Here is a 21,676-nt window from a genome sequence, read left to right as displayed (position 1 = left end):
TAAGAACTTGGCTCATCTTAGTCCATGAAAAAAGCTGAGAGGTAGATAATGTTATAACAGAGTTGTGTGTGGAAATGAGCATAAATCGCTCTAGTACATCATCTGCCTGTCAGGAAGCGTGTACAGAAATAAGTGTCATTCACAAAGTGTCTTTCCAGCCCCCAAGTTGCTTGAGGTACATTACAAAGATTTGCAACAAAAATACCAACTCAGCTCAACCTTCGCCATGATGTAGCAAGGGGCCACCCTGTAACATGTAACCACATCAGTGGGGGAAGGAACGAGTTGTAATAAGTTACAAGAAATGCCTTTGAAGAATCATTTAAAAATGTTTTCACGGTGAGGAGTGATGGGATAAAGCTGAAGGGATTAGGGAAGTGTCCATATTTTAGGAGCCACAGTGAAAGTCCTGTTTTCTGCTAACCCATTGAGCAAATGGTGGAATCCCTAAAAGCAGGGGGCTTCTGAACACCACACGGTGAGGCTCCAGGACCAGGGTCTCATTTAGTCTCTCTAAATACTGTTATGGTTGGTTAAATCGATTAGTTTAGCCCCTGCTATGTTGCTGGATAGTCTGCACCACAGACTGCAATGCACAAACCGTTAATTGTCTCAGGTTTTTCCCCTCTGCCTTTATTCAAACCACAGTATGTCAGTGTGCACTAGTGAACTTTTAGTGCGCAGCAGCAGCATCAGTGGGGATGCTTAGTGTGTTTGGTATGCTGAAACGCAGTAGATTTATACCCCAGCTCAATATGCAGTAAGTGTTCATATAGACAGGCCATTAATCAGATGTGGTGGTGTGGAAATGATCAAACACACAATGTTGAATACACAACATTCTGTGTTCTCTCTCCAGCCCAATTTCTGGCTTCAAAACCGAACTCTATGGTAGTCTTTCTTTTTGCTCCGATGCCCAACACCCTCAGCAGCCAGCAGTAAAGTGTTCCCGTGCAACACAATAGATGTCTTTTTAAAGCTGAAAATTTGTGATAGTTGGGAGGCACATGAGGATTCTCCTTTGGGCAAGTGGCATTTGTTGAAGGAAAGATTATACCATCCCTGAGGTTACCTAGTTCATACCTAAACCAGCTTTGTGCAGCAGAAGTAACTCTGTGAATAGGAGAAATGTTTATTTTTAAGTAGTTCTGCTGAGAAATCTAGCATTTATATGAGAGAACCTGAGCTAAGTCAGCTGCATGGCACCCTTAACAATGTGCTGTCTGTTCTTCTTCCCAGCCAATTCCTCGCCTCTTCTTCGCAGGAGAACATACAATTCGTAATTACCCAGCAACTGTCCATGGTGCTCTGCTGAGTGGGCTGAGAGAAGCAGGACGTATTGCAGACCAGTTTCTTGGGGCCATGTATACGCTGCCACGCCAAGCTACACCGGGCGTGCCCACACCACAGGCCCCTAGCATGTAAGGGAGATACAAGCTGCCAGACAGAGGAGTGATGGATTCATAATGCATTTGCTGTGGACTTGTTTTTGGGAGCAAGTTATCTTCATAGTCTGTAGCAGTAGCCACTGAAAGCACTGTGCCAGAAGTCACTAAATAGCATCATCCCATTGGAATGGCCTTATGAAATATGATCTGACTATTGCCCATGCACCTGGTATACAGATCCCTGCCTGTCTGTTTGCCCGAGTGTCTATATATACAGTCTCTTACTGCCCAACTGGTCAGGAATTCCTGTGGTAGTGCAAATACATTGGGAATCTAAGCTCCTAATGTTTAGCTGGATTTCTTTTGGCACATAAAGAACCTACTAGTGTGTTCCCAGTTCAGTAATTGCACAAAAGGTTTCAGACTCTCGTAGCTGGTGGTTGTTGGTAACAGAGTAGAATTTGTCTCTTATGTGGACTTCTTTGTTTGTTTTGAAAAAAATAAAGTTTTCACCAAGTTCCTTTCTTCCTCTTTCATTTGAGAATTAAATTGGTGCAGTTGTCTCCTCCGTAGTAAAAGCAGAGCTACGAGTAATGCTCATCGCAGAACCACTCCAAAATAGCCCTTCAGCCACTGCAAAGTCATCTCTCACTTGGGATAAATAGCCCTTGAATCAGGGAACTGGAAGCCAAGTGGATGCCCTAACCACCAGGCTACAGCATTATTCATTCTCTCCCCCTTCACCCCCCACTCCACCCGTAACTGTTTGTTTATACAAAATGGAACAGCTTCAACAGAAGAAACTGAGGGAGCCCCACAATAGAATATCCCATAGTTCAATGGTTAGAGTGCTCTCCTGAGGGTATGTGGGGAGAAATTGAATTCTGGTCTCCCACATCCCAGATATATTCTCTAACCACTGGGCTAAAAGTTGTAAGAGAGAATGCTCCGCCTCCTCCTGCATTTCTTGCAAGAATGGCAGACTTCAGGAGAGGGGTTCCCAGCTGTGAGTTGCTAGCATTGAGAGGTGCCGCCTCCTCCCAAACCAGACCAAACCCCCTGAGAGGTGGAGATTAGGACACATTCCTCTCCTCAGCATCTCCTTTGGCTAGCTTTGGTAGCTCCCCATCTAGCACACTCTTTTGTGGATCTCATTCCTAGACCCCTATCTCACCTGCAGGCTCAGGTGAGTCAGACTGATTAATGTGAAGACCTGGACACAGGAAACGAGAGAGAGAAATTTTTAAGTAATAAAACCTGAGGCAAGAAATCTGTTATGCAGTCTTCTGCCTGGTGGCCTTGGTCTCCTGAGTATCAGACACATGCAAACCTAAGTTTGGGTTTTTGGTAACTTTTAAGCACACTTTCAGATGCTGAGTTTCTTGAATTCTACAATTACAAGCGAAATGAGAAGGTACACTCTTCAGAGCAGGGCCATTATATTTTTGGCTAGCATGCTCCCAGGGCAGTGATAATGAGTTTTAGAAGCCAGGAAGGTGTTGGCTGTTGCTCTCTCTACTTCTCTACCTGCATTTCTGGATTGTGTTTTTTGCAGTAGGGTAACTTTAACAAAAATTAAATTGCTAAATAAATGTGACCGTTTTGTAAAAGTTACTGTTTCTCTGCAGAGCTGTTTGATAGTAATCTCACTTCTGCGTAATGTGCAAAGCCTGCCAGATGTCTTTCTCTGAGCCATATGACATGCTGCTGCCAGGTGTTTTCATGCTAGTGTAGAGAAGTGCTGCAGCAATCAGTGCACTCTGCAGAAAAGAACATTAGGTTCCTGTTTAAATGCCCTCAGCTGATGTATTCTATAACCATCAGGAATGAAGGAATCCTTTCAGAATTGCAGACATGACGAACACAGATACTGAACTACTGCATTTGTCTTCACCTAGACATTGTCCTACTTAGTCGTCAGATGTAAGCTTTCCTAACATGAGCTGCGCCAGCTGGCTGTGCCCCTAGGGATCCATATGGCAGCTGGAGAACATTGCACTCTCACTACTCCACCAGCCACCCTATCCTGCTTGCATCTGCACTGGGAGCTCCATGAAGGAAAGGTAGCAGTTGCCTGCTGCAGACTTCTCCACAGTTAGGAGTGGAGGGATCTGTGCACTCCCTGAGTGGAGCAAGAATCGATTCAGTCTTTCTTATCTTTTTCTTCTCTTGTGTTAATCCCATCAAATAGGGTCTGCTCTACAAGTCCTCTCCCTCCAAAGTGCTCTGTTCAATGTTATATTATCGATCACACCACATACTAACATGTCCTCCTTTGTGACATCTCACCACTACTTCTTAGGTTGGCCTCTGTCATGTTTCTTAAATTTTGATCTGTTGGAGTCTTACCCACATAGTTGTCAGGATCTTGCATTACACCACCAGACCATCTGAGCCTGTAATCATTTTTTCATTTATGGGTGTTACTTGAGAACCCCTCCCACTGGTGTAGTTAGTGTCTACGCTGAAGCTGTGCTGCAGTAGCATTTCAAGTGTAGACAAGTTCTGTGTGTCTCTTGAAAATGGGACTTAGGCTCCAAACCTTGAAAATTTAACCCACACAGAGGGCTAAGATGGGAAGTGAAGGGAGTGTACCAGACCTAGCAAACTGGTTCATATTGGAGGGAGGGGGCCACAGGACTAGCCCAGTGCTACAGAGACAGCAGAGGAGCCAACCAGTTACTCTGGGGCCCCAAAGAATTCCTGTTCACTGCCAAGCAGAGTATGAGGCAGTTTCTCTAGATTAAGGAATGTGGATTCATCTGACTCTCCACAGGTCCATGGGCTATCCCAGAGGTAATTGCCCTGTTCTGTTCCTTCCCTCTGAAGCAGCAGCATTGGCCACTGTCAGAAAATGGGATACGAGGCTAGTTGGACCATTGGTCTGACCTAAGTATGGCCATACTTATGTCCTGATACAAAGAAGGATGGGTGAATGAGGGCATGTGAGGGCTCTCAGTGACTGGAGGATGCATATGCCCTCGCAAAGACTGATAACACACTTGGCCTGCTGTCCTAAGTTTGTGGGGTTTGTATCACTGATCTGGTCAGCAGATACTAGCAACTGGAAATTCATCCAGATGATTGGACAAAACCTGTATTTTCCACCAACCACAGTCCCTTGCATTCCAGGTCCTGTCCCCAACCAGTTCCAGAGGTTGGTGCATGCTGTCCTGGCTGATCTCTAAAGAATTCCCTGCCTGGTGTACTGGAGTGATAGGATTGTAACTGGCAGGTTTGAGGAATCTGAAAGAACTGAAGTTGTCCTGGAGAAGTTGTGGATTGCCGTTCTCAAAGTGAAGCCCACCCAGGGCTAGATTCACATTAGGCACTTAAGTCCAAGATTTAAGCGCTGCTGCCATTCACAAAACTGCTACTCCGTTTCTGACTAACTCTGCGGGTGCCTGAGCTTCCACTGGTAAAGTCCCTAGTCACCTACGTTTGTGCAGCTGGGAATGAGCAAACCTACCTAAGTCTTGATACCACTGAGCATCTTGGCACTTAACTGATGCCTAAGCCTGGGATTCACAATGTAGGTATTTCCCTATGGAGCGCAAATTGGTAAATGTATTCAGAGGCTCCCTAAGAGCATGCCTATCAGATTGTGCCCCCAACCCTCCATTTATAGCCAACAGTGCAGTGGTTGGAGCTCTCTCAGGTAGGTCGTGGGAGCTCTGGGTTCATATCTCTGCTCTGCCTGATTTGGATCAGGAATATAAATCTGGATCTCCCACCTCCCTAACTGCTGGGCTATAGGGTATTTTGGGTGGGTGTTTTTCAATCTCTCCTGTTGAAATTGTTCTTCTTTGTATAAAATAATATTCATTGGCACAGTGACTGGACCCTGGGTGAGGGGTGGTGAGTGTGCTAGCCTCTAGAGTTATCCTTACTTTCTCTCTACTCCTGGGGAAAAAATTGGGACATTCACCAGATGTTTGACACTTCTTAATGGAAAAGCAGTTTGGGCTGAAAAGTGATCACAGTTCACTCCATTGGCCACACCATTTCCCTTAGCTAGCAGGACAGCAAGATGGCTGGAACAGTTCCAGCACCAAATTGAGCATTGGCTGGACAAGCAGCATGTCGATGCTGATGCCATGTCAAGAAGGCCTGGCTTTTCTGAAGAGCTCCACAAAGCACAAGTGTGTGATCAGGCCACAGCTACAGATTTATCACTGGGATGTGCAGGTCCTGAGTGAGGAGGGTGGTGAAAGTGCAAGACTGCTAAACTTCCAGGATTTGCAGAACTCACCCTAAGATTTCCCATTGGAGGAGCTGGAAGAAGGATATTCTACAGCTTTCCTTACAGACTCTCAAACAGACTCAGAACTAGGAAGTACAAGGAGGTCTGCTCCAAACTGAATCTACAAAGAAGCTGCTTAGTTCATAAGATATATGTGAAGGCAGGTGCATCCTTACTCAGTAGGCCTCCAAGGAACTGCCCCTAGAGTCTTAAAGTTCTTCCGTAACAGAAAGACCAGAGTCAAAGAAGTTGCATGGAGAGTTCAGAACCACACTTTCTGGCCAGGTTGGAATCAGTGATGTGCAAGTCTTTCATTACCTGTAGTTCTAGAAAATGGCAAATGCTGCACCTAAACAATCTAGAGTTTTGTCACAGACTGGAAGGCCCTCAGATTAGGAAGTGCTGGGTATTCTGGGTCCATTGCCAAACACAGAAAGAGGTAACTGTTATGTACTTGAGGTAGCAGAGTACTTTTCAAATGCTCATAGACATGTTATTTCCTGCCTGTGGAGCTCAAACTGCTGCTAGAATTTTGTAGAGCAACTTGTTTACAGGTTTGAGGCCCAATGTTCCTTAAACATTGACCAAGGCCAAAATTGAGAATTAAGATTATTTTATAAGGTGTTTAGTGTCATAGAAATACACAAGACCTGCAGTCCAGTGGGTTAGCAGAGCACCTGAATCAGACTCCTATCTATGCAGCAACTTCTGTAAAGGCAAATCAGGTAAATTGAGATTGCTTTTTTTCTTATTGTATGAAGTGGTTGTTAGCTAGTCATCTACTGGCTGCACACTTTATGTAGTGATGTTTGAGTATGAAGTTACTTTGCTAGTAACTGTTGAGTGGGGCATATATTCAGAAGAAATATCACAATCCAATAGATAATGTAATCACTGGCAGGCTACCTTTGTTAACTTGTGGAAGCCATTAAAGCGAATCAATAAAAAGCCTCTCAAAATCATAAGGAGTGCTGTGATGCTGCACCCCATATTCTTCAAAACATAGTTATGATGTAAATATGGCATAGCTAAGATATGTTTTATGAAAGATGGGTCCTGTATCATTTCTGTATCTGAAGTTAGGAATATTGACTATGTAACAATTACAACTGTGTGTGTACTTTGCCTACTGTCTGGTGGACGTTCCCCCATCAGCCTGAATGAGCCATTTAAGGAGGACAATAGAACTCTGAAGATAGTAATCTCCCACCCTCCTGAGGAGCTTCCTGGGATGTTGCTTTGACGTTGCATGGTCATCTGATGATATCACCTGGTATGGAGCACCACCTTGGACACTGCTAGTATTTTTCCACTGGAAACAAAGGGTTCCCACCTTATGTAAATTCTGTTTAAGGCTTCGTAGTAAATCATTCAGCACTCTCCTCCATTGTCTGCCCAAGAGGGAAAACTTCTAAAAACACCTGAAGGGAAAGGCATGGGTGAGTCCAGGAGTCTAGCCTGTAAAGAGTCATAACTGGAACTCTTGAACTGCAGACATGCTACAACCTGCCTAAACAACATTTAGGGTGAGAAATTACTATGTGTAACCTGTTTCTTTAGTGTATTAAGCTTTGTTTGCGTGTTTTGTTTTATTTGCTCAGTAAACTGCTTTGTTCTGTTTGCTATCCCTTATAATCACTTAAGTTTATTAACTACAAAAGGTAAATTTTATTTCTTGTTCATTTCAAAACCCAGTTTGTGCAATTCAAAGGCGGGGGGAGCTGTGCATATCTCTCTCCACATGGTAGGAGAGGGTGATATTTATGAGCTTGTGCTGTGCAGATTTTTCTATATAGTGCAAAACAATATTGGGTTTACTCCCCAAAGGGGGTGTGCACATGAGTGCTGAGTAAATCCCCAAGCTTATTCTTCCGACACAGTGCTGATTTCAGTCTGTCTGCAGCTGGGTGTGGCCTTACCTGTGTGTGTGTGCTAGAGAAGGCTTGAGGGCCTGACATAGTTAGGACAGGGTGAGGAAACCCAGGTTGGTGGAATGGCCAGAACCAGTGGGACCCCACACATCAGGTGGCATCCCAGATGGGGGATCCAATCCTTCACAAGTGCTATGACCCAAGGGCTACAGGTCAGGTATGTGAGGAGAGCAAATTAGTCTGAGTCAGAAAGCAGAGAGAGATTTTGACGAAAACTACTAAAGTGTTTTGAGGCTCCATTTACAATTAAGACATTATCGGCTGTGCTGTATCAATTGGGGTACACAGATGATGTAGAGCGATTTATTAACAAAATAAAACTGTACTGGGGCCCTGAGCTTACTGGCGCTGAGACTGGAAATAGAGATCTGCTAGCTCAGGGCTTTAGGCTGCAAGAGTAGCAGTTCCAGATACAGGTCTGAGTAGAGATGACCCAGAAATAAAAGTGGCTTAAGCCAGTTCTGGTGGGTCTCTAACTATGGACAGTAAGCTCAGGGTTTGGAAGACTGGCTCAGTCAGATGGAGGGGGAGCAACTGAGGCTGGTAAGATACCAGGACAGAACCAAGCGATCAGACGATACAGAGAGTGTGAAGGGTGCCAAGGTGGAACCCAGATTACCAGTTGTTAAACATGGGTGCTCCTAGAGGTGGGGAAGATCTAAATTTTCTTCCATTAATAAATTGTTTGGGGTGCAGAGAGGTTTGGCATAGCTGGACCTACTCCCCCATGGGAGCCCAGAGCTTGGGAGGTCCCCCATAGTAGAAAGAGAGAGCCTGAAACATGAGGCCTGGTACGAAGCCTGAGGCCTGAACTAAAGTAATAGTCAGTCCCTGGTAATATAAAGCAAAATTAACAAAAGCCAGGCTGTGAGCAGAGTCAGGCTCTGCCTGCATGCAGGCTCAGAGAATCTGGCAAGAACAGGGCTGGTATTGCAAAAACACACACGTTCCTGAGAAATGCTGGGCACAGGACACTCACGCAGACACATGCCAGAAGGGTGGTGCCAGAACACCCCAGTACCAGGTATGGTACAAACACATGCCCCAAATATAACAGGAACACTTTGACCTCTCGCTTAAAGATAAGATCAGGATGACAGCATGAAGGATAGAGCTGTTTTGATCGAACCAACACGTACAAGGTAAAGGGTGGTAATTAACTAAGTCAGAGGGGCAATATGTAACTTGTGTGTGTCGCGGTACCAAAAGGAGTCTCGGAGGGAGTGTCTTTGGCCATCCAAGGCGGGAATGGAACGTCCCGTCATTCACTGAGCTGAGTCCCTTGTCACAGGCATACATGTCTTAGTATCCTCATAAAGTCTGCTATGATCGGCCTTCGTCAACAATAAACCTGACCAGGTGCCTTCGCTGTGAAACCAAGTCTTGTGGTCTCACTGGGCAGTTCAATCACTGCCTCCTCTAGCAGGAGCCCCACCCAGAGTGATAATCCAAGCTGTGAGCTGGGCTTTCTTGTCAATTTCATGGCTCTAGCAGAGAGCTGTGAAATTTGACAAGAATGCCAACCAACAGCCAATATAAGTAACCTTCAGGGTCTACACGGACATCATCATCCTAATTACACTGACATAAGCCCTATGCCTCTCATGGTGGTGGAGTTAGTATGTCGGTGTAGCAGGGCACTTACATCAGCGGGAGCAAGGCTGTGGTGTGGACACTGATATAATTAGGCTGATGTAAGCTGCCTTATGTTGACCAGTGTAGACCAGGCCTTAGGCTCCTAAGTCACCAAGAAAATTTTACCCTGGCCATCCCTTTCTAACAGATCTGTTCTCGCTCATTCAGGAGCGATAGGCTGGATGCAGGAATTGCTTGCTGTGTTCTCTGGCCTGTGCTATACAGGAGGTCAGACTAGATGATCTCAATGGTTCCTTCTAGCCTTGGAATCTGTCAGTCGATGACTAACCAGAAGCCCAATGGCCTAAGCCCTCCCAGGCCTTTCTCAGTGCCTTCACATTCCCAGGCTCACTCTGGGAAAAGCCTAATAGTGCTGGGCCTTGCTGCATGATCTGTGCGCAGCAAGTTTGGACATTGACAAGCTAATGCAGGGATCCCATTCACCTCAGTGAGAGTGTCCTGGCTTGAGCTCTGTCCCAGGTACGCCAAGTCAAGAGCATCTGGTGAGAAAAACAGACTGGCAGTGTTCAGGGAGAGTTAGCGCATGAGGTATGTCCCCCAAAAACTGGAAACACACAAGGAATCAGTATGCACCAGAAAGCTGTCTGGCTTTCACCCTTAAATGACTGGCTGAGACATAGGAGTGTTGGGTGAGCGTTAACACTGGAGAGCTCAGTGCAAGGGCAGCAAGGTATGGTGGGTGCTGGGGTTCCAGAAAATGAGTAGAGGAGCCGGAGGTGTGCTGCTAGATGAGGCAGTATGTATCCATCTCCTCCACCCCCATTGTGTCAGATAATTCAGCTGGAGGTGAGAGCAGTGTTTCTTCCAGCTGAATATTCACGGTTAACAAAGACTCAACTGCTGGGGTCAGTACAGGCTAGGGTTGCCAATTTTGGTTGGATGTATTCCAGGAGGGTTTGTCACATGACATAATTTTTAATTAAAGCTTAATCCTTAGTTCCTTGAGACTCCAAGACAATCCTGGAGGGTTGGAAATTCTAGTGCAGGCAGGTCCCTCCAAGAAAAAACAAAATGAAGACAACGAAAGATGGCACAGGGGCTGGGACTCTATTGCTGTGATCTGGGAGGCAGAGGTGGTGAGACATCAGCTGCAGTTCAGCTCACTAAAGGGTATTGGGAGGTACCTTTGGACTCAGATGCCAGGCTCAAATTGGTATTTACCATTCCGATTGGGCTTTTTGAGCTCTTGATCCTCTGTTTTGGCCTCAAGGGGGCCCTGGCTACCTTCCAGTGGCTGGTAGATCAGTGACTAGATGGAATGGGGAAGTTTGCCCTGGCATATATAATCAGTCTGACTTGGGAACAGCATGTAATCCATGTAAGGTGGGTGCTTCCTAGCCTTCAGACAAAAGACCTGACTTGCAGGGCAGAGAAATGCCATGTGAGGATGGCAGAAGAAGGCTACGTCAGCCATAGCTGAGTGGGAAGAGACTGCATAAAACCAGATCCTGCAAAAGCAGAGGCTTCTTAAAACCTAGACCACTCACCAGACAAGGAAATGGGCACAATCCTTTATTGGAATGCCAGGGTATTAGCAGCAGTTCATCCCTTGTTTTTAGTACTCTGACTGCTTCGATCTCTGATCTATGGGGAAAGGGGAAGCCAGACAAGTGTCTGCTCCAAACACTGCCAATGGACCATCTGAAAATTGAAGGAAGCCCTGAGCTAGGTCTGGGAAGCCCAGACTTTGACAAACCAATGTGGGGGCTGTGCTGTTGCAAAGTGATGAAAGGGGTGGGAGGGAGAGAGACACCCCATAGTGTGCCCAAGCAAGACATTGCTTCTCCAAGAGAACAAAGGTGCAAGGATATAAAATGAATGTTTGGCCGTGGTGTGGTCCCTCAGCACATTACAGTGCTGCCTTTTTTGGATACATTGCACTGGCCACTCACCTGGCTACATCAAATGACAGGGGGCAGTTACAACCAGATCTGCAACTTAAAAAACAACAGCAAAAACCTCTCTCCCACAAGTGTCCACATCTCCTTGATCTGTGTGGAAAGAACTTTATCGGGGGGGGGGGTCGCTCTCAGGAAAATGCCTTTCGAAGAGTGACTGAAGTATAGAAGTGAGGGGCAAAACCACCCCAAGTAATTTCTCGCCATCCAGCTCTCTCGCTTTTCACCTAAGAATACAAAAGAAACAGGCGCTGGGCTTTGGGAGCAGATCCTGATCTGAACCATGGCTACCAGAAACCTGTGGTAAGGGTTCATCTTGAACCAAGTCCAGTTTGTTCCGTTTAGTACTAGGAAGTGTTTTATCTTTATTTTTCTTGTAACCATTTCTGACATTAATGCCTTAATACTTGTGAACTTCTCTCTTTGTAGTTAAATAAACTTGTTTTATTTTTTAATCAGAACAAAGCCAGTGTTGTGAACTGTGTGGGTAACTCCATTTAAAGTGGCAAACTGCTGTATATTGACCCCTTAGAGGAGCAATGGACTTCATAGAGCTTGACAGTCCAGGCCTGGGAGTATATTAGGGGTCACTTTGCATGTGGTAACTAAGGCTGGTGGAAGCTCGAGTGGAGTGTACTGGCAGGCTGCAGCAAAACACAGACCCTCAGGTGTTACCTGCATGCTGGCAGGCTGTTTGTGAGTAGCCCAAAGTGGGAGCAACAACAGCAAAGCATTGTGAGGCACCCAAGGTTGCAGGGCAAGGTGACACAGTCCCTCACTGGTCTGGATTGCACCCCAGAATGTTATAGAGTTCAACTGTAAAAAGTTAGTGTAAGTTCATAAGTGTCACAAAAACCTATAACAACAAATGTTGATGAGAATAGGTGCAAGAAAACCAGACAGAGAAACTGGATTAGTCTACCCAAAAAGACCATGTTGCTACCATCCAAGGACTGGTGAAATTATGCCAGAACTTAATGAACCAAAATTGGTGTGTCAGATATTAAGTCTAATTTGGTGGACAAAATAGTGAGAGGATGGGCTATTCCACCCATCGTTCCCTTAGTGGGTCCTTAAAGAAAGAGACTTTGGAGAGAAAATGCAGAAATAATAGAAGAACAGAAGGAAGAACAGATGGAGGCTACTGAAGTGAGCTTCACCATCATGGCTGCCACCCTCACCATCTCCTGGGTCCCCCGACCATCTTTGTCCTAATCCTGAGGAATGTCCTGACCAGCTCAGGACAGAGAGAGGGATCCAGACGACATTGCCATGCCTACCACCTCCAACTGAATACCAAACACCACCTGAGCAGAGGCTCCATGGGGGCGGGAGGGGGGGCAGAGTTTCATACCACCACCCAGGAGCGGTGTCACTCGATCTTCTCCCCGTTCCCCTCACCAGCTGGGAGCAATGTTGCTGGCTCCTTTCCCTCCTCCCCGGCCTATTCTTTGCTTAGCAAATAACAACGCCCAGGGTGTATCTGGCAGAACCAATAGCTGGGCTGGGAGTCACTGCCGCACTTTTTCATTCCTGAAACAAACACACTCAGGGGTTGGTGGGGGAAGGAATCTCTCAAGCTCTGTGCTTAGGTCAGAAGATTTCATCATGATCTGCCCCTCACCTTCACATGGTGACATGTTAAAAAGGCAGGAGTAAGCCCCTTGTGAAACCAGTAGACACAGGGCTGCTCAGATGCGGGAGAGGGCTGCTTCCCCAGGCACATTCAGGGGATAATCATCCTCACAGCCAGCCCAGCTTTGGACGTTTCTGGCTGCTGGAGCAGCGCTGCGGAATGAGCCCCTGGAATCTTTCCCTGCTGCGAGAAAAACCGTGCACTGCCTCCACCACCAATATTGTTTAGATGCCACCTAACCCTTTCCCATCCCCCCGTCCGCTCTAATTCTGCAGTGAATGGCAGTACCCCAATGTGGCCGTTTATTCTGCCATTTAGTCCTATTTGTGGGAGTCTTTCCTTTGATTACAATGAGCTTTGGGTCAGGTCCATCGGCTGTGACACAGAAACACCGATTCCTCTGTGAATGCTGGGATTTTACCACATCTCCCCAGAGTGGGGGTGCACTTTTCTGTGACCTTTTTCCCAGATACCTTTTGAAGAGCTGCTGTCCCTCAAGCTGTTGCCCTCAAGCAGCCATTTTGCAGCTGTCTGCTGTATCTCCTTCTCTTCCAGCTGGGAAATATTCTTACCTCCTGTTGTACATTTCCGAGGGTGGCAGAGTCTTACAAGTTTGAGGACCATCCGTGAATTTCACTGAGGTGATGCTTACTTTCACCAATCCTTACAGCAACACATTAGGAACCTTCTTCCAACTTAATCCTTTGTATTTAGTGTAACTATTTATATAAACCTTTCCATGCACATAAACCCAAGTAAATCTGAATAATTTGTAAGATTTGGCTGCCAAAATTTGTTTGTTATAGATCCATGCTGCTAACATCCATTCTATACTCTAGATAGTGATTCTTTTTAAAGGTATAGACCAATATGTTAATAAAAAAACACACCTTTGTTTCAATAGACTGATTGGGCTACTTTGGGTCTAGTTTTTAAGTCACTTTGCATTAGAAATCTGGCAACCCCATACACACATCTCTAAAATGTGAAGTTTGTGCAGTCATGTTCATTTTGCGATTTTTTTTCCAGCCTGTTCCTACAAATCCCATACCACATGGTGCTCTTCACTTCAGTGAACGTACGAGCAGCCATACTGCGTCAGCGCAATTTGATTATGTTTTCCTCTAAGAAACTTGGCTTTCTAAGGATGAGACCCTTTTATGTACCAGGCTCTGAATCCTTTTTTAGAAGTGGGTATTAAGCATGCAAAGATGGTGAGCTTGGCAAGTAGTCACACCCTTCTTCTTTCTACCAAATTAAATTATATGCCCAACAAGTTAACCCCAGGATATCCTTTATTTTCAGGCCTATCATATTATTTTCTTAGATAAATCTATCTTATTAGCCCTCAATGTTTGTTGGGATCGCTTTTCTTATAATAAGTTTTTCTCGACAGAACTTGAATTAAACTCATTTTATAGGTAACAATTTACATTTATGAAATAACAGAATCATCCCTTGGAAAATACAATGCACTAAAACATAAACACAGTATATGTTCCTTTTTCAGTGTCTCAGCTTTCCACCTCCGTATGCCCAGCGTTTGAAAGAAAAGTTCTTAGGATGTTTCATTATATCTTGAGCAATCCTCTTCTGCAATCTTTTTTTCCCTGTTTTCAGTTCCAGCTGAAATAAAGACCTGTATTCCTTGATGCGGTGTAGTGGCTTCTTCACTGACCATTCATCCCTTCCCACTGCTCCTTTCTGGGGTATAGTCCCTTTGCTGCCTGACAGGTTCGCTATTCCCTTCACTTGTCCGCGTTACAAAGCTGTCCAGAGGTTTTGTTTACTGTTCTTACTATTTTCTTACTTTTGCTACAGCTCTCTTCCTCCTTCTTTCTTAAGTCTGTTTCTCTTCATAGTTTATCTTTAATTACAGCTTATTTTCTGTCACATTTCAGTCTTGCTTTACTTTTCTCACAGTTTTCTAACAGTGTTTTTCTTACAATTTCTTAGATTACTTAGCGGTTCTTTAGTTATTTTTCTTCTTGATTAACTGCAGTGTTCTTCCTTTAATTTGTCCTCTTTTTCCCTTATCCAACCCTCTTTCCTCTTTCTAGGTGTGGTCTCTTTTGTGGCTGTCCCTACTGTCCTTACTTTCTCTGTCTTGCCTGTCCCTCCTGAACTGGATTTAGTCCCTTATAGCTCTGTTCCTGGCACCCTGCTGACGATGCAACTTGGCCACTGGGATCTCTGCCCATTTACGGCATCCTGTCCTTTTTTTGCAGCACTCTGGGGGAAGTTGACATCTGCTCTCACCTGCTGGGTATTTTTCCCTCTCCCCTCCACCCAAGAACCATCCTTGGTTTGAGCTCACTCGCTTCAACTGCTTTGGAGTTTTCCAGAGCACCCAGCCCCCACCCCAGAGCAGCTATTTGCGGCTCCCCCTTTTTTTAAAAAAAGCCTCCAGCAGAGGTGGTGCGTTACACTGTGACATTCCCCCTAGATATTCCAAGGACAAAGTCAGAAAGCCCTTAGACCATCATTTTAATTATATTTAGGCTGGAGGTTTTGAATCGTAATCATCTAGAGAATGTTAGAGGGGGCAGTATGATTGATTATACTGCAGGGCCAATTTTAAGCTCATCTTCTTTCTCTAACTTTTTAGTGGCTTTTAGACTGAACAGTGATCATCAGCCATTGCAAGTGAATTTTTGCCCTCTGGCCACTTTTTTCAGGCTGGATTTTGGCAGACTGTGCCTCACTCCTGATTTTGAAGTGGTAACCTCAAGGCAAATTAAGTGGCTCCATTAGTTAGAATGGAGCGTGACTCATATCTACTGCTTTGTTAGCTTTGAAGAACCAGCTTTTAGCCCTGAGTGACCCAGTGGAAGGCCCACACAGGCTTTATTGTGATTGTTAAAAAAATACAGCTGAGCTGGCTGCCAAACAAGGGTATTTTTATCCTTTAAAAGATAAAAGACTCTGCTGGGATTGAGACGGCTACTACGGTAAGAAATAGCTCCCGATAAGGGCAAGGGCTTTAAAAAAGAATGATTGCCCTGATTCTATTAGGAAATTAATTATCCTTAGAAGGGAATACAAAAAAATTGCTGAATAAGAAAAAGCTGAAACACCATGAGGTTCCTTAGAAGGAACCTGAATGCACAGCCACAAAGAAATATTAATCTCTATTTTAGAAGTTGGTAGAAATGGGCTATGACAAGATTAAGGTAAATATTGAAGCCCTTAGCCCACATATGCTTGGGAAAGACTTTTTTCCCCCTGCCTATATAATCATCTTCACACAATGAATTGCCAACATAGTGAGGAGGGCTTTAAACTAGATTCAAAGGGGGGGCAAGTGACAAAAGGCCATAGCAAAGTATAAAAACGATAACCTGAAGCGAGGGCTCGATGTTGGGGAAATGGAAAATTACAATAAGGTAATAGGAGCTACTAGAAGGAAAACAGTGGGGGAATCTGTTCACCATCTTTGATGTCTATACACAAATGCAAGGGGTATGGAGAAAAACTGGCACTCTTAGTACATAAGGTAAATTAGAACAATTGACATCACAGAGACTTGGTGGGATAACATGGCTGGATATTGGTCGGAGTGGGGATAGCTCGTCAGGAAGGGGAAAAAAGGGAGGCGAGGTTACATTATACATCAGAAGATATACACTTGTTCTGAAGTCCAGAAGGAGGTAAGAGGCAGGCCAGCTGAAAGTCTCTGGGTGAAGATAAAAGGGAGAAAAAATGTATTGAAACACCGTAAAGGGGGAGGCATCTGTCTGGAATACGGTCAGTCGGCAACTGTCTGGAACACGGTCAGTTGTTCCCAGGGGTGCGTCAAGGGCAGGAAAACACTGGGTGCAATTCATGAAAAATTAAATGCAACATAGTTAGCGATATTAACCGTACTTTTCATAACTGCAGGCCAATGCACCGAAAAATTGTGCGCCTGAGACGGTAACAGCAAATCAAGGGGCACCTTAGGGTCGGTGGTTCTCCAAACACATGCAGAGGTATTGGTAAACACATGGGCCTTCGTGGGGGCATATCCCGATGCCTCCCCTTCCCAGCCGATGTGTTGACCCACTTGTAAAAGCGGACTGGCATTACCTTTTTTTTACACATTATGTGTGTGGGTGGGGGCTTCATAGGCCATAATTGCCAGGTGTTGCCCTCTGCAATTCATATGTACTGATGGTCAGTGGCAGTGGTCAGCACATACCGCTTAAATTGTTATTGGGGTGGAGCCACCTCCTACACGTCGCAATGGACCACCCAATCCCAGATAATACATGATGCCACATTCCCAGGATGCTAAGCCAGAATTGCCCCCCCGCTCCCCGGCCAATGGATAATTGACCCTTTTTTTTTAACCATGGCCAATTTTGAACAGTGGCAAAATTAACAAAGGAGGACAAAAGTGTCGGACACCTGAGGATTCCCATAGAAAAATACCACCATACATACAGTGTTTTGCCCTGATGAATTTTGCAGGCTTGAAGTAAGCAAGAGCGGTCCCACCACTCCTGTTCGGGGTGTCCCTGGGCTCTTGCTGTTACTGCCTTTTCCTGTTAACAAAGCAAGAGGAAAAGAAAGAGAACAACACAAATGAGCCTATTGGGGAAACTGAGGCATGGATGAAAAACTCCCTAAGTTATTAGTTGTCCTGTTATGGCCCTCCCTGGCTTTCGTCGCAGATGTTGTTTGCGTGGTTTAGGAGGTTACAACAACAATATTACATCCCGCGATTAGTAATTGCTATTTCTTGCCAAAGGGCTTCCCATTTTACTTTCACTCCAGGCCACCACAGGAGGAACTGGGAACCCAGGAGAGGTTCGGGGCCACCCACCAGGTATTTTGCTGTGGCCCTGCTGTGTCTATCTAGATTATGCACTGTTTTCAAGGCACCTCCCCTCCTGCCTTCCGTGGCTCGGGCTTCTTTGGTCACTCGAGCTAGGGAGAGCCTTTGGAGGTATTTTTCCTCCTTCTAATTATGATTATCCAGACAATTTTATGGACAGCTGGAGACTCGGATGGTCCAGGCAGCTGGCTAGTCCACAACCGAGGCCCATGATGCCATGACCAGAAACCTAGGGAGAAGCATATGTTTTGAGCCGATTGGCATGTGCCCATTTTAGTTTGCCTGATAGCTGAAGCTGATACACTACTGGGGAGATGCAATTTAGAATGGAGTATGGCCCCGCCAACTTGGCGTCCAGCATGTGGACTGCCTTCCCCAACTTTTGCAACATTACCTTGTTTTTAATTTGCCATTCCTGGATGTCTTTAAGGATGATTCCCTTAAGCTTGGCATTTTCCTTATTTAAAGCGGTCTTTACGGTTTTGCGGGTTTTACATAGCTCCTCCCTCCACTGGGCAAAGCTGAGACTTTTTTGGTTGTGGCAAATGTGATTATTGGTAAACACAGTACTTACATTACGTTTACATTTGTTTACTAGCGGGTTGCTAACACTTTCATTCTCCCAAAACACTTCTTTCCAGGAATTAATATGTACATATTGCTCATTATACAGTACTTTGGTCTTATTATTTAATCTATTCCACATACAGGATTCTAGTGAAATGTCTTTACTACAGGGCTCTGGAGCAACAGGCAAGGACAAGCACACCCACTTTTGAGGAGTCCACTCAGTATAACCTCTGGTGTTTAATAGCTTCCCTCCCTCCCAGCCCACTGGCTTGAGGTCTGGGGTAGCCAGGATTTCATGTGCCATATGAGGAGTGGGCTAATTTTTTATATCTTTGCTTTTAGAGCTTGTTGGTGTGTGTTTTTAACAACAATTTCCCTAATCAAAAGGTTTGGCCTTACTATGCCAGAAACATTCTGCATCCATTCGTATTGATAAGTATTAAACAGTGATCTTTTGCTTTGCTTTAGCAAGTGTATCAAAACCTGGGTTTTCTGATATTACCCAAAATGTTTTGTGTTCTAAGGTGAACAAAGCAAGTATTTGCATTTCAGTACATCCCAGAGCTATAGCAGTATGTTTTTATTTGTTTTTGAATTAGGCTGTCCTGTAGCTGGGACAGAGAGCTTAATTTATTTTTAATTACCTTCAGTTTTACAGTATTTATAATTTCTGCTTTAAAACCAATTTTTTCGAATATGGTGTCTGCGACCTGAGGAAGTTTTTCTGAGCATTTGGTACACAACAGTGCTAGCAAGAAGACAAACAACACCGCAAGACAAAACATAGACACAAAACACAATTTTTATTGTTACAGTAGATTTATGGTATTTTGGGTTGCTTTTTAGCTGGCATTAGCTTTTTCTGTTGTTCTGAAAGACAAAAAAACATATTTCTACCCCTTTGGGGGTGGCAGATTATAGCTTAATAGATATATATATATACACACAAATACCCTTGCTGGTTGCAGGCAAAACAGAGGAATTACCCCCATATTTTCCTATGTTTATGGAAATAAGCAAAGCCAACGTTTCAAACATTAGTCAGTAGTTAGGATTAGAAGCAGAGTTTGTATTTCTGTTGCTGACAACCATATCTTCAAGAAAGTTAGGAGTAATTCCAGTTATTGCATTCCTGAAGGGTTAAAATGATTAATTGACTGGATTTAGTTAAAGTAAAGTGTTTACTTTGTTTACTGTTTGTTTGATTGTTGGTTTGTTCTATTTTCAATTGCTTTATCTTTTGGAGGTTTCTGTAAAAGCTATAACTTTTAACTTTTAAAACAAAGAGAGAGAGAGCAGAAATGAGGAGAAATGGGGGAGAAGGGGCGGTGGCGGGGGACCTAGGAAGGGAGAAAGACCAGAGCCAAGAGAGATCAACTCTATCAGAGTATCTTGGCTCTAGTCTATACTACAGGGTTAGGTCTAATTTAGACGCATTAGGCCACTTTTATAATGAATGCGTCTACACAAGCAACCCCGTTCCATCGACCTAAAGGGCTCTTAAAATCGACTTCTGTCCTCCTCCCAGGTGAGGGGAGTAGTGCTAAAATCAACCTTACTGGGTCGAATTTGGGGTAGTGCGGCCACAAATCAATGTTATTGGCCTCCAGGAGCTATCTCAGGGTATGTCTACACTACGAAATTAGGTTGAATTTATAGAAGTCATTTTTTTAGAAATCGGTTTTATATATTCGAGCGTGTGTGTCCCCACAGAAAATGCTCTAAGTGCATTAAGTGCAGTAACTCGGCGGAGCGCTTCCACAGTACCGAGGCTAGAGTCGACTTCCGGATTGTTGCACTGTGGGTGGCTATCCCACAGTTCCCGCAGTCTCCGCTGCCCATTGGAATTCTGGGTTGAGATCCCAATGCCTGATGGGGCTAAAACATTGTCGCGGGTGGTTCTGGGTACATATCGTCAGGCCCCCGTTCCCTCCCTCCCTCCGTGAAAGCAAGGGCAGACAATCGTTTTGCACCTTTTTTCTTGAGTTACCTGTGCAGACGCCATACCACGGCAAGCATGGAGCCCGCTCAGGTAACCGTCACCCTATGTCTCCTGGGTGCTGGCAGACGCGGTACTGCATTGCTACACAGCAGCAGCAGCCCCTTGCCTTGTGGCAGCAGACGGTACAATAGGACTGGTAGCCGTCACCGTCATCTCCGAGGTGCTCCTGGCCACATTGGCCAGGAGCGCCTGGGCAGACATGGGTGCAGGGACTACATTAGAAGTGACTTGACCAGGTCATTCTCTTTAGTCCTGCAGTCAGTCCTATTGAACCATCTTATGGTGAGCAGGCAGGCGATACGGATTGCTAGCAGTCCTATTGTACCATCTTCTGCTGAGCAGCCATGAGATGTGGATGGCATGCAGTCCTTCTGCGCCATCTGCTGCCAGCCAAAGATGTAAAAGATAGATGGGGTGGATCAAAACAATAAATAGACCAGATTTGTTTTGTACTCATTTGTTTCCCCCCTCCCGCCCCCATCAAGGGGACTCATTCCTCTAGGTCACACTGTAGTCACTCACAGAGAAGGTGCAGTGAGGTAAATCTAGCCATGTATCAATCAGAGGCCAGACCAACCTGCTTGTTCCAATAAGAACAATTACTTAGGTGCACCATTTCTTATCGGAACCCTCTGTGAAGTCCTGCCTGAAATACTCCTTGATGTAAAGCCACCCCCTTTGTTGATTTTAATTCCCTGTAAGCCAACCCTGTAAGCCATGTCGTCAGTCGCCCCTCCCTCCGTCAGAACAACGGCAGACAATCGTTCCGTGCCTTTCTTCTGTGCGGACGCCATACCAAGGCAAGCATGGAGGCCGCTCAGCTCACTTTGGCAATTAGGAGCATATTAAACATCACACGCATTATCCAGCAGTATATGCAGCACCAGAACCTGGCAGAGCGATACCGGGCGAGGAGGCGACGTCAGCGCAGTCACGTGAGTGATCAGGACATGGACACAGATTTCTCTGAAAGCATGGGCCCTGCCAATGCATGCATCATGGTGCTAATGGGGCAGGTTCATGCTGTGGAACGCCGATTCTGGGCTCGGGAAACAAGCACAGACTGGTGGGACCGCATAGTGTTGCAGATCTGGGACGATTCCCAGTGGCTGCGAAACTTTCACATGCGTAAGGGCACTTTCATGGAATGTTGTGACTTGCTTGCTCCTGCCCTGAAGCGCGTGAATACCAAGATGAGAGCAGCCCTCACAGTTGAGAAGTGAGTGGCGATAACCCTGTGGAAGCTTGCAACTCCAGACAGCTACCGGTCAGTTGGGAATCAATTTGGAGTGGGCAAATCTACTGTGGGGGCTGCTGTGATGCAAGTAGCCCACGCAATCAAAGATCTGCTGATATCAAGGGTAGTGACCCTGGGAAATGTGCAGGTCATAGTGGATGGCTTTGCTGCAATGGGATTCCCTAACTGTGGTGGGGCCATAGACGGACCCCACATCCCTATCTTGGCACCGGAGCACCAAGCCGGCGAGTACATAAACTGCAAGGGGTACTTTTCAATAGTGCTGCAAGCTCTGG

At 45.3% G+C, this 21,676-nt stretch overlaps 1 protein-coding gene across 2 annotated transcripts in view; it reads left to right on the top strand.

The window, feature by feature from the left end:
- Nucleotides 1-1,908, top strand: part of KDM1A (lysine demethylase 1A) — a 185,349-nt gene extending 183,441 nt beyond the window's left edge. For both annotated transcript variants that reach the window (XM_077838122.1, XM_077838121.1), the window contains one exon: nt 1,240-1,908. In XM_077838122.1, coding sequence (XP_077694248.1) covers nt 1,240-1,425 — 186 coding nt within the window. In that variant the 3' untranslated portion in view covers nt 1,426-1,908. The remainder of the gene's footprint in view (nt 1-1,239) is intronic.
- Nucleotides 1,909-21,676: the final 19,768 nt, after the last annotated feature.

The sequence above is a fragment of the Eretmochelys imbricata genome, chromosome 19 (genome assembly GCF_965152235.1).
Source record: "Eretmochelys imbricata isolate rEreImb1 chromosome 19, rEreImb1.hap1, whole genome shotgun sequence".
NCBI classification, from domain to species: domain Eukaryota; kingdom Metazoa; phylum Chordata; order Testudines; family Cheloniidae; genus Eretmochelys; species Eretmochelys imbricata.
This window is presented reverse-complemented; position numbering and strand designations above follow the sequence as displayed.